This window comes from Eulemur rufifrons, chromosome 19, assembly GCF_041146395.1.
Source record: "Eulemur rufifrons isolate Redbay chromosome 19, OSU_ERuf_1, whole genome shotgun sequence".
Classification (NCBI taxonomy): Eukaryota; Metazoa; Chordata; class Mammalia; order Primates; family Lemuridae; genus Eulemur; species Eulemur rufifrons.
This window is the reverse complement of record NC_091001.1, coordinates 42,908,013-42,921,428: the sequence shown is the minus strand read 5'-3', so window position 1 is coordinate 42,921,428 and position 13,416 is coordinate 42,908,013. Positions and strand designations below refer to the sequence as shown.

The 13,416-nt window shown below is 47.0% G+C and overlaps 1 protein-coding gene across 1 annotated transcript in view; it reads left to right on the top strand.

Annotated features, from left to right (window-relative positions):
* C19H2orf92 (chromosome 19 C2orf92 homolog) overlaps positions 1–10,456 on the top strand; it is a 35,947-nt gene extending 25,491 nt beyond the window's left edge. Inside the window, exons 6-8 of the mRNA XM_069493901.1 lie at positions 7,364–7,474; positions 8,897–9,047; positions 10,324–10,456. Of these exons, the coding sequence (XP_069350002.1) occupies positions 7,364–7,474; positions 8,897–9,047; positions 10,324–10,456 (395 nt within the window). The remainder of the gene's footprint in view (positions 1–7,363; positions 7,475–8,896; positions 9,048–10,323) is intronic.
* The last annotated feature ends 2,960 nt before the right edge of the window (positions 10,457–13,416 follow it).

The window sequence follows — 13,416 nt, the reverse complement described above, 5'->3', positions numbered from 1 at the left end:
GTCACTGTGTTGTGGTCTTTCAGTAAGCAGGCAGGATCCACACTAGTTGCAGGCAGAAATTCTCTCTCTTTTTGTTTGTTGTTGTTGTTTTTGTTTTTTCCTTTGGTTCTTCTTCTATAGGGGTAGTTTCTGTCTCTTTCTGCAGGAAAGACACTGGCTATGGGGAGTGGGCAGTGCCCTTGCTCACTCAGTGCCCCAGCTGCTGCAGCTCCCACGGACAAAAGTCTGCCCCGGCCCAATGTCCCCAGGGACCAGGCTCCACACTTTTGCGTCTGGAGAAGTACTCAGTGTTTACACAAGGGTGGGGCCCCTATAGAGAGTCCACGGACCAGGGGAGGGGGCCACCCAGGGAGCCGCTCGGCACCCTATGGCTCCACAGCGGCTAGGCTGTGGGCCCCAAGATGGCGACCGCGCACCCACAGATCGCCGACGCTGGGGGTGACTGTTCAGGGTCCAGCAGGCACCAGAGCTGGGGGCCTGGCGAGCATAGACACCCACCGGGGCTCCCCGGCTAGGGAACTGTGGAAAAAAAGCAAAGAAATACAAAAAAATCTGTGGTTCGGCGACCCTTTGCTGCTTTTCGCCCTAGCACAGCTCTGTCCTTCCTCGCCAAGCGCAGTCTCAGCTGAGATCCCCCAGGGTCTAAGCTGTTTCCCGAAAATGTCTCCTATCCGCAGAGACCCAAGTCTCCCACGGTGATTCTGCACCGGCTTCAGGCAGGTCTCTAATTAAGTGGGTGTGGAGGTCAGTGGGGAGAACAAGCCGCTTTCTTAAGAGGCTGTCCCCGCCCCACTCGATGGTGAGGCGGGTGCAGCCGTCCTGCACTCCGCTGTCTATTGTCCGTCCCACACTCTCCAGAATTTCACGATCCTATTTCCCATTCACCTCAGACTTTTCTTGCTCTGTGTGTCCCATGTTGATTCTCTGTGGATTCACACTGCTGTTCTTGTCAGGGAGCGGTCCTCTAGCATTGTGGTAGGTCGAGATCCATGCCTTCCTCTCCGGGAGCACGAATCCAGGAGGTCACCACCACTCCGCCATCCCCGAGAGTCCTTGCTTGAATATTTTTAAAATCAGAAATGAGTGTTGAATTTTGTGAAAGGTTATTTAAAGCATCCATGGAACTAATAATATAATTTTTTCCCTTAAATCTACAAAGATTGTATATCATACTAATTTCCTAATGTTGAACCAACCTTGCATTCCTGGAATAAATCCCACTTGGTCCCAGTGAGGTTTGGTGAGTCCAGTCCCTGCTCAGGAGTCTTGGGCCTGGGCCCAGCTTTTGTCCTGTTTCAGCAAGTCTGTGTTATCACTCAGACTGGCAGGGGGACTGAGAAGGAGCCTTGGGGCTCCTTTAGCTACCAAGGAAGCAGGAAGTCCTTGTTTAGATATGTAGATTGAGCCATAATTTATAATTTTTAATTATTGATATATAAGTGTTACTCCATTTGTACTCCTTTTTCAAGTTTTAAATTGTGGCAAAATACACATAATGTAAAATTTGTCATCTTAACTGTTTTTAAGTGTATAGTTCAGTGTTATTAAATACATTCATAATGTTATGCAACCATCACCACCATCCATCTCCATAACTCTTTTTATGAAACTGAAACTGTATATGCATTAAATAATAACTCCCATTCCCCCTTCTGTGTATCCCCTTGCAACCAATATTCTACTTGCTGTATGATTTTGACAACTCTAAGTATCTCTCATAAATGCAATCATACAGTATTCAGTATTTTTGTGACTGACATTTCATTTAGCATAATTTCCTCAAGATTTATCTGTCTTGTAGCATATGTTAGAATATTCCTTCCTTTTAAAAGTTGAATAATATTCCATTGTATGTTACTACATTTTGCTTATCCACTCATCCCTTGATGAACACTTTGGTTGCTTCCACATGTTAGCTATTGTGAAAAATGCTACTATTAACATAGGTGTACAAATAACTTCTTTCAATTCTTTTGGGTATATACCCAGAAGTAGAATTGCTGGATCCTATGGAATTCTATTTTTAACTTTTTGAAGGACATCCACACTATTTTCCACAGTGGCTATACCATTTTACATTCCCAACAACAGTGCGCAAGTGTTCCAATTTCTCCATATCCTTGCCAACACTTGATATTTTCTGGGCTTTTTTTAGTAGCCATTCTAATGGGTATGAGGTAGTATTCATTGCAGTTTTGATTTGCATTTCCCTAATGATTAGTGATGTTGAGCATCTTTTCATGTGCTATTGACCATTTGTAGATCTTCTTTGGAAAAATGTCTATTCGAGTCCTTTGCCAATTGTTGAATTTTTTTTTATTTTTGGGGTTTAGGAGTCCTCTATGTATTCTGGATATTAATCCCTTATCATGTATATGATTTACAAATATTTTCTCCCATTCTGTGAGGTGCCTTTTTACTCTGTTGATACTGTCTTTTAAAAATTTCATAAAGTCCATTTTGTCTATTTTCTCTTTGCTTGCCTGTGCCTTTGGTGTCATGTCCAAGAAATCACTCCCAAATCCAATGCCATGAAGCTTCTACCCTGTGTTTTCTTCTAAGAGCTTTATAGTTTTAGGCCTTACATTTTGGCCTCTTGTCCATTTTGAGTTAATTTTTGTATGTGGTATTGGATAAATGACCAACTTAATTCTTTTGCATGTGGATATCCAGTTTTCCGAGCACCATTTGTTGATCCATTTGTACTCTTGTGCTGGTGCCTGCAAATGTTGGTTGTGGCCTGCTCAGGAGTGTACACTGTAGCGCTAGGACACCTGAGCTCCTGAATAATAATGTACCTTAGCCCCTGGATAATAACATGCAATTGTTCATTGTTTGAGTATAATTAAATGATATACTCAGGGGATAGAAAGCTTATTATCTAGCTTGAGCCTTTGATTTGTAAAACTATTTCTTCATTCAGTTGCTTCCAGAAAGTTTACTTTCAAACCTTTATTTTTCCTTTAGGAGGAACTAGGACAAAGATTTCTTTTAACACTAGAATTAATTTATAATCTCCCTCTTTTCTTTGCAAACATTATGTTCTAATTAATGCCTTATGGTTTAAGGGCTTCCATTTCTCCCTTTAAATTTACTGGTAATCATTGTTTCAGTACATATGCTGAAATGACCAAAAGACAAATCATAACACTTTCTAGTGTGGTCACTAGACTGTGTGTCCCCAGGGATGAGGAGTTAGTGCCTGGCACATAGTAGGTGCTTTGTAATATTTGCTAAATGAATAATATGTGAATGAATGAATGACACATTTCTCTGTAACAATAATAATCACTATTATAATGATAAAATTACCACTTACTGAGCACTTACTGTGTGCAAGATGTGGGAGTTTTCAGCTACATGATCTCATTTAATTCCTGCAGCAGTCCTAGGTAGGTAGCATCATTATGCCTCCACTTTACGTACATGAAAACTGAAGTTAAGTAACTTCCCACAGGTCAAGCCCCTCGTAGGAGACAGTGCTGGTCTTTGAACTTAGGATGCCTGTAAGAGACACCAGTTATCTTGCATAGTTTGTGTGCATTTTAAGGACACATGAAAGAACATTGAGGGGCTGGGTGTAGTGGCTCATGGCTATAATCCTAGCACTCTGGGAGGCCAAGGCAGGAGGATTGCTTGAGGTCAGGAGTTTGAGACCAGCCTGAGCAAGAGTGAGACCCTGTCGCTACTAAAAAAATAGAAAGAAATTAGCCAGTAACCGAAAAATTAGCTTGACGTTGTGGCGTACGTGTGTAGTTCTAGCTACTTGGGAGGCTGAGGCAGGAGGATGGCTTTAGCTTAGGAGTTTGAGGTTGCTGTGAGCTACGCTGACACCACGGCACTCTAGCTCAAGTGACAGAATGAGACTGTGTCTCAAAAACAAAAAGAAAAACAAAAAAACAAAAAATGTTGAGGCAGAAAGTTTCGCAGTCATCACATAAAGCAATACATCCCATTATTGCTTACGACTAGTCCTTAGATTTTCTAACCAGACCAATAGCCCAGTGTCCCCAAGGTTGGAAACTCTGCCTTTAGCCATTCTGCCTTGTGCCTAGTGATTCCACCTGTGCCATTGGAGAGCAGTGAGGGTAGTGTTTTCCCTTTCAAATATTCACTGCATGAAATACTTTTTCAAATACAGAAGCTGACTGTGAGCACTTTCTGCCCCACTGTGGTAACACTGGAGGGGACCAGGAACCCGCTGAGCTCAGCTTCCCTGGAATAAGCATGACTCACTTCCCAGATCTCTGTGGCAGGTTTCAACCTCCAGTGTTGATAGATTTTTTTCTAGAACTTTTGCACAGGACCAAAGATGACATCACCTTTTGTATTTTTCTCCCTTACAGGAGCTTGACTCAATGCTCAATCACTTTCTAAGTACAAAGTGGGCTTATCTTCCTCTATCTTCCCAGACCTCAAGGTGTGCAGCCATCAATATAAACTAGATTTGAAGTAAATTACATGTTATATTTTTTTAATTAAGAAAGGATCACATTACAAAGTGGTTATCACATTTGTTTTGATAATCAGTGATTTGGGGTTTCTAGGAACCTCAACATTAGAAGAAAAATGTAGATTAAAAAACTTCCCTTGGGACTATAATGCTAGGTTGAGCATTTGAACTTACTGTTTATGTAGGTCAAAAATGGTCAAATATCAACAATCTCATATGGCTAAACTTAACCATTAATATCTTGGAAACCATTCGTGGTCTTTGCTTAATGGTACAGATCACATGCCCAGGTCCAGGCTTCTTGCAGAGTATAAATGCCTCAGAAAGGGAGTCACTTCTCTCCATCCACAATTCTTGCAGAAAGCCAGAAGTAGCAGATTTAAATCCATATGTTCATGTGGAGACAAGCACATGTTTACTTTACTCAGCAATGTTTTTTGGAATTCCATTCACATCATGGTTTTAAAATATGTTGACAAATTCTTTGCTACCTCTCCCTTCAAAAGGTGGAGCCTCCCCCATGCATGTGGCTTGGACTTAGTGGCTTGCTTCTAATGACTAGAACATGGCAGAAGTGATGGTGTGCTACTTCATAGATTAGGTCATAAAAGACCTTGTGGTTTCTGCTTTGCTGTGTCTTGGATCACTCACTCTGGCGAAAGTCAGCTGCCATGCTGTAAGGACAGTCAAGCAGTCCTAAGGAGAGGTCCTTGTGGTGAGGAACTGAACCCCCTGCCTACGGCCAGCGAGGAGGTGAGGCCTTCGGTCAACTTCTGTATGAGTGATCTTGGAAACAGGCCTTCCAGTGCTGGTCGGCCTTCAGAGGACGGCAGTCTTGGCTAATGAGACAGGTTTTAGTGAGGTGGTTCTGGCTCAGAGTCTCTCTTGAGGCTGCAGCCAAGATTCTTCAAGACTCTTTCTCTCACTCAAGACCTAGCTACTGACCTCTCCTACCTGGTCGTAGGTACTGTGCCGGAAGCTAGAAAGCTAAGTGAGGCATTCTTGTCCTCCCAGAGCTCACAGCTCATAGGAGAGTCAACCTAGTAGAGAGAGTGAGGAAAGAAGAGGGCTGAACAGACCCTGAGGGCAGACCCCTTACCCACACGCCCCAGGTAAGGGGGCTGACCATGTCCTTCTTCAGAGGTAGGGAGCTGCTCTGAGGCCACTCTGCAAGGACCAGGAAATTCCAGACTACACTGACTGCACCTCCTCCTTGGCAGCAGTGACCATTCCAATAATAACGAAAAAAGCAACAGTCAAAAAGGGCTGGATAGGAAGAGGGCTGGGGAATTACCCTTTGAGAAGTGATGTGTCTTGTAAAAGGTGTGCCCGGGTCTGTGGACAGCAGCTCAAACTAGAAGAAAACTTGATAATTGTGCTTATTTTTCCCCACTAGAAATAATCCAACAAATGATCAAAATCACAGCCCATCACAGGGTGTGAAAAACATCCTTCAAACTGTCCAAAGAACCTTAGGTAAATGAAAACTTAAACAACCATATTGATGATAAGTACAGACAGTGGCTCTTAATTCTGTCACTCCCCCCACCTGGGTATAGAGACAAGGAAAGTAAAGACGTGTGTTCAAGTGTCAAGTCTATTCTTTCTTACAGCTCTATGAGAGAGTGAGGCAGGCACAACCCCTTCACGGACAGCTCCATGCTATCCAGAGTTCTCTGTCTGTGGTGGTTCATATCTTGACTTTGATTAGACAAGTTGTTATTTCAAAAGTCAAGTTAAGTATAAGTCATATTAAATTGAGATTTTTCTCTCTTTTCTAAGACAAGTTGAATAAGGAACAAATTCCTCTCTTTTCCCAGGAATAATCAGAACTTCATGAGGCTGGTATCATACACCCACATAATAATCCTAATCACATTTCGATAATTCTCTGTCCCTTCATGAACCCGGCCAACAAAGACGTACCAAACTCATCCAAAGCTGCCCCTCTGGCTCTCAGAGTTCTCCCGTCTGAGCTTGGGGGCTCCAGCCTGCCTGGAAGTCTTCTGGGGCCTTGAGATTCATTACTTCTCATTTTCTCCTATTCCTTTTTTCATAGCTCTACTTCCTAACTACTAAACAGTCCAAACAGATTTATCTGGAGCACCTACCTATTGGTTCTAATTTGCTCCCTGGAACTTCTCAGAACATCTCTCAGCCTCTCCCCAGGCCACAGCGTGTCTGGGAGAGACAGCCGTCCTGGCCTCCCCATTTTCTCCAAGCTGAACTCAGGCCCTTCCGCAGGTCCCAATGGCAGAGCTAGGATTCAAATATTTTTCATTTCGACTCTGTCTTCTTCCTACTATTCTGCAATCCTTCTACCAATAAATGCATATTTCAGTGTAGTTTTCCTATCTTGTCCTTGCAATTCAAGAAACATTTTTTATAGTACTTGGTGGTTTAAAAATTATTTTCATGAACATTTTGCTATCTGCGAGGTAGGTCTTATCTGTATTTTATGCAAGTGGAGACGGAGGCTGGGGCTCAGGGAGGCTCAGCGACTGGCTGAGAGGTTCTTTCCTGGGTCCTGTAAGCGTGATCCCCAACCGGCAGCTGATGCATCTCTTGGGATCTGTGAGACATGCACGTTCTCAGGCCGACCCCACGCCTACGGAATCAGAACCCCTGGGGTGGGGCCCAGCAATCTGGGTTTTAATAAGGCCTCTCAGCGATTCTGATGCACAATTGAGTGTGAGAAACACTGCCTCAGCTGTGGGTGGCTTACCCAGGAATTTGTTAGATTTAAAAAATAAAAACAAAATGCCAATGTACTGTATCACATTTAGACTCTTCCCTTGAACCCTCCCTAACTCCTCACTTTGACTCTAGAAGAAGCTACTTTCATCATAAAAACAGAACTGATCACAGGCCAATGATTGTTTATAGCTAAACACATTTTATCTTTTGTAGATCACGTTTCAGAGGAGAAAAGGGGCAGAGAATCCTCTCTATCCAACAGGGATTTAAGTAAGCAATTAACTACTGTAGATAAAGAAACACTTCAAGGAGCAGTTAAAACAGGTAATAATCTAAGCAGCGTGAACTTAAGTACTTATGATACTTAAGTACAGATGGCTCCAGAACGTCTCTTTTGCCTTTCATGATATTTTAACTGACACCTTTAATTCACTGCAAAAGCATATGATCTGCAATTAAAATGAGGAATTAAACTAACTCCAGAAATTGGACCACCCTTTCAAGAAGATGCCGCTTTTAAGTTGTTTCTGCACAGCCAGGGTCATTCATAACACGAGTGTCATCTGCCAAGCCCTGGCCAATGCTGGGCACGGAGGCTTTGAACAAGCAGGAGATTAAATGCCAAATGTTGACCTAGTCCCTGAAGTGCCTGGCGTCTTCGTTCTTGTTCATTCCTGAGCCCAGGCCTGTTCAGAGTGGGTAGAAACTCACCCGGGCTGGCACCAAGCCCGGTACACCCACTCCACGCAGCCACGCACTGTCAAAATTATGGTGGGTTGTGACTTCCTAACTCAGAAATTAAATGCTGAATTATTGAACAGAGCCCTTAGAGATGCTTGATAAGCTGCCTCTTGACATAGCACAGATGAAGGCAGAAGCTGGACATGCCCAATTTTCTCCCCATAACCCAAGAAGGCCCTTGGCCAGCACTCTTCTGCCTGCGTCATTGGCTGTCCTCAACCAGCTGGTTCCTGTGGTCATACCTCTATGTCCCATTTCCCTGATTTCTTTTTCTTTTTTGGTCACATCACAAATGGGGTGACAGAAGCTCTAGGAGTCCCCGATGTCAGCTGGTATCTTCCTTTGAGATCTAGTGAAGGTTGCCTCGTACTCCCAAGCTGGTGCTCGGGGTATTCCAAATCCACCCTCAAGATTTCTGTTAAGTCCTTAGAGAGCCATACAAGCTCGAATCACCTCTGGCATTACGTTTGCCTCATGTTGGTGCAGACATGAACCCCCCCAAACATACACACACAAAGTGTATACAGCACAATTGCCTGAAGCCGAGGGGCAGGGAGGAGGCAGCAGAAAAGAGGTTATGTTACTGCGCTATGGAAAGCTGCAAACTGAGTATTTGCCTCCATTGTTCTTAAAAGCCTTTGCTGCAGGACTTTTCTACCTCCTATGACGCCCCTGCCTACTCTCTCCCCTGCCTCTGAACACCTCCTACAGACTGGTTTGTCGACCCCTCTTTTTGGTTGCTTTGTTGCATGCCAGCACATACCCTAGCATCGCATCTCCACCACCCAACAGCATCTCATCTTACCACCACACAGCTTATGAATGTATTTTCCTAAACAAAGCCAGTTCCTTCACCTAAGAGAATTTCTGGAACCAGTGGCTGAGATCCAAGGTTTTTATTTCTGCTACGAGCAGAACTAATGGTTGTCCTTGCAGGTTTGGTCCTGGTCGGGGTAACTCAGCAGGGATCTGTGTTGGTTCACTCTGCCCTGTCTTCTCCTTTAGATGTTCCCTACAAGAGTATGCCCTGCGGGCAGCTTCTGCACTTCCTGCAGAGGAACATCATCGTCGCTGCTGTCTCGGTGGCAGCAATCCTCGCGGCCACCGTGCTGTTGCTGCTGGGGTTGATCACATGCATCAGGAGGAAACAGCCGTTGTGAGTGGCTCTTAGCGCTGACCTTCCTTCCAAGAACTCGAGTGTGTTTGAAGCAACGTTGCCCCCGGCGCTTCCTGCTGATCCTGGATTTAGGAGGAAGGCAGGGACCGCTAAGCCTGGTTATGCTTCAGCATCACTGGCACGCTCCGTAAAAGTACACGTGACCTGGGCTATCGGTTTCAGGCACAGCCTGGGTGATTCTGATGCACAGCCAGGTTTGGGGATCCCTGGTTTGGGCCATGCTGTCCTCTCAAGGCCACTGCATGTTAGGCCACACCTGTCCCCATATGGAGGGCTACTGAAGGAAAAGAGGGCATAGCCTCTGGCTGAAAGATTGGAAAATAGAATATGGATGTAGAAAAGAAAGGAAAATGCGACTATAAGAGGGTGGGGAGAGGTGAGAGCAGGGCTGATGTTCAGCTCGTTCACACTGGCAGAAGCGCACTGCCTCCTAGAGTATTGAAAGCACTTCCCAGAGCCTCCCACTGACTTCCCCATGATCCTGCAAATGAAGGGTTAATGCCTGGCACAGCAGGGCCCCCCAGGGCTCTGCTCCAGTGGTCACTGTGACTGGTCAGTGCTAGCGGTTGAGTGTTTGGTTATGCCCTTGGATGCGAGGGCGCCAGCACAGAGGCGCTGATCATGAGCAGGTGCCACAAAGCAAATAGTCTGCACTTCCCAATTTTGTGCCCTGTGCTGCATCTCTGTGGACACACATTCCCAATTGCAGAAGGAAGAGCAGCTACCCAAGGGCCCCTCAGGCCCTGCCCAACACTGGGTTGGGTGCTCAGCTTGCCCCCAGAGAAAGGGGGTGGAGGTGTGCGATGGGGGATGAAGTGTCTTCTGACCCAGGAGTGGCATTGCTTTCCCTATGCCAAGGCTCCCGGGACTGGTAGCCCAGTCAGGCTGGGGCCACCTCCCCCTCGCATCCAGCTTCCTCCTCCGACCAGGGCTCATCCATCAGGCCCACCATGTTTCCTCCCTGCCCCTTCAGGTACCAAAAGAAGTGGTCAGGACTGTGGGTTCACCCTACAGAGACGAGTCAAAGCTGTGGGTGGCCTCAGTTGCATGGGAAGGTGGGGGAAGGGGGTTTCCCGGAGGCTCTGTGCTGTGTGCAGAGGCAAAACGCGTTTCATAGTCGCGACACTCCTTCCTGCTGGGAAGCAGAAGCCTCGCCCCTTGGAGGCATCAGCCTCTATCACTGCCCAACAAGTAGACCCTCAGAATTCCTACGTATTTCGTTGAGCAGTATGGTTTTTGTTGTGTTTTGTTTTAGATCTCCTCCGGCACACATGACATATAATATTTTTATAATGAATGGAAAGACTTGGTGGCAAAATTCTAAAGAAAAGAATCTCAGAGAATTTGTAAAAAAACAGACACAGCTGAAGTGCAATTCCTGTGTCTAAGCCAGGTGGCGGGGCCAGCCAAACCAGGACTTGAAGCTACTGTGACGTGGGGACATTCTCCATCCAAACACCGCGGACAGGACATTGCATTTCTGGCTGTGAGGTGTATTCTGCAAAAACGTTTACCTTCCTGTCCAGATCTTGAACGGGCAAGACAAAGCGCTTCACCACAGGATGCTTAGGGCGGACAGGGCACTGATGGCCAGAGCGGGAGACTCAGCACATTTACCCAAGGACAAACCTGGCAAGCTATGGATGTACTCATTTAATAAAGTACTGATGCACTGAACAGATATTAAGAGAACACCTCATATGTAGACAATACAAAAACACGACGAGGGAACCACAGAATCAGGCATAGATTCTGCCCTGAGCAAGACTGCAGTCCAGGGCGGGGCGAGAGTGTTGCTGCACTAAACATCTTTCACGGGAGGTGGAATATGGCAAGTATTATACGAAGAGACTGGTAAGAATCGTGGGAGCTCACCAGAAGGAGAGGTGATTTCCTGCTTGAGTGACCAGGACATAGAAATGGGGTAATTGAGAGTGTGAGGAAGAGGGGTTATTTATAAAGCTGTGAGCAGGGTTAAGGGAAACCAATAAAGAACGGTGAAGCCCCCTGGCATGAGCAAGAGCGGGAAGCTGTTACCATTAAAGGAGGGAGCAGTTGCAAACATCTAGAAAAAGTAAGAGAGAGGCTCTGACAGGCTGTGCCCTTCGGTAGAGGAGCATGGGCACATGGTGAGCACTCAGCAGGAAGAGATCAGGGGAATAAACATCCTGAACTCGCCTCCCCTCACCCTTTACTCTCCTGCAAATGGCTGCCATTGGCCAAACCCAGCAGGAAGCTAGAAGGGAAGGGGGTCACTGGAGCCAGTCCTCAGCCTCCCAGGCCACGGAGCAGGTGGAGAAGAGTAGTGTAGGGGCCACTACATCCCCTTTGTCCTGAGGGTTCCCTGAAAAGTCAACTGACAAAAGGCAGATTGATAGGAGAAATGGCATATAAATAAATGTATTAGTGTGCACAGGGAAAAACCACAGAGTGGTGACCCAATATCCCACTGGGGTACAGATGCTTATACACCCTTCTTTTTATATTTTTGAAATTTTTATTTTTTTGTTTTACCACTACACTGTGGAAACCACCCTTCTTTTTAGAAGAAAGAGAGATGTGCAAGTCTGGATGATTTTAGGGGCGTAGTAAATGAGTTTTAGGGGAATTCAATGGGCTTGAAGAACATATGATGGCTGGGGACAAAGTTTGCTGGGCCTGAAGAGCAGACAATGGTTTGGGACAAAAGTCTGTCCAGGTGTGTTGACAGATGTCAGTCTTTCTTCCTGTGATATGAGTTCAGTTAATGAAAACTCAGGGAAGGGACCAGAGGTCATTGCTTTCTTCTCTGGTGGTCCAGACATTAGCCAGAAAAGGGAAATTCAGAGAACAACTTTGGGAGAAACAGAGGATTGAGAGGCAGGAAGCGGGAGGAGGTCAGAGAGACTGGGGCTCCTTCAGTTCAGCGTGTCAAAGCGCCATATTTTGGGGTATCGGTTTCTGAGCCCCACATTAGAGAGCAGGTTTAGAAAGGCAAACTGAAAATGTCCAGCCAAGTTCATCACTTTTGCCCATCAACATCCACTTTTGTCCTGTTTATGGATGAAAATTCCAAATTCCATGTCCCCTACATAGGTGACACAGAAAGTCCCATCAGCTACATACCAGTGAAGGGTGATGTCAGTCAGTCAAACTCCCACCCGAAACTTTAAGCATTAGCTGGCCTGAACTCCAGCCCGGCCACCACCCCCCAACTCCACCATCCAGGCCTGGCCCTCAGGGCATGGGGGAGCAGAGGGGGAGGAAGTGGGTGGGAATGGAGGGGCGAGGGGGCTGCGAGGGAAAGGGGTGGAATAAGCTGAGGGGCAAGGAGGGGACAGGAGGAGGATGGGGACAATGGTGGGGAGGGGAAGGGTGAGGGGAAGGAGGAATTGGGTGCCTGTGGGGAGGGCAGAGGAATGGGGTGGGAGGAGGTGTTGGATGGGGGGGACAAACTGGGCTGGGGGGTGAGGGGAGGGAGCACTGAGGAGGCAAGGGGTGACGTGGGAGGAGGATGGGGAAGAAGAATTAGGTGGGGCAGGGGAAGGGAGCATCAGGTGGTATTTATTGAGCACTGGTCCCACTCAAGTAAGCATTTATTGGGCGCCTGCCTGTGCCGGCACAGTGCCCTGGTGGGCAAATACCTCCATCATGCCACCCTCCCAGAGCTCTCCACAGGTGTAGCCTCTGTGATCTGCCCCTTCACTGTGAGGTGAGCACGACCATTCCCATTTCACAGGTAAGGAAACTGAAGCCAGGGGCAAGGGGGTGGGGGATGGGAAGACTGAACACTCCATGACAGTGGGGTCCTGGTCACCCCGGGTGACCTGCCAGCCACAGTACTTGGCCAGGGCAGGTGCTCCAAGAGAGGACAGGTGGCAGCTGAAGTGTGGCCAGCCCCACCTGGCGTCTGTCTGCCCCAGACCTCAGGAGCCAGGCATTTCACAGGTATGGCCCCCTGGGGAGCTAGGCCTGGCTGGACTCGGGTACTGGTCCTGCCTTGGCCGTCTCCGTCTCCGAGCCTTGGCTTCCTCACCTTGGCAATGGGGTTAATGATTTGCCCCTTTTACAGTGCTGTCAGGTGATCTGCTCAGCAGCAAACACTTACTGAGCACCTGCTGCGTGCAGGTCCCGCGCTGGGCTGGGTGCTGGGGCCGCCTTCTCGACAGCTGGTTACTGGGCCTCCTGAGCCTGGCGTGAGATGCAGCTGTCAGGCGTTGGGCATACAGCGGGCACAACACAAATGCCGTTCTTCCTTGAATTCCCAGCAGGTTGCATGGGCACCCTCACCCCATCCTCATCCTAACGTCCGGGGACCCCAGCCCTGAGAGGCAGCCCTGTCCCCATTGGCCTCCTACCTCTGGCTTTC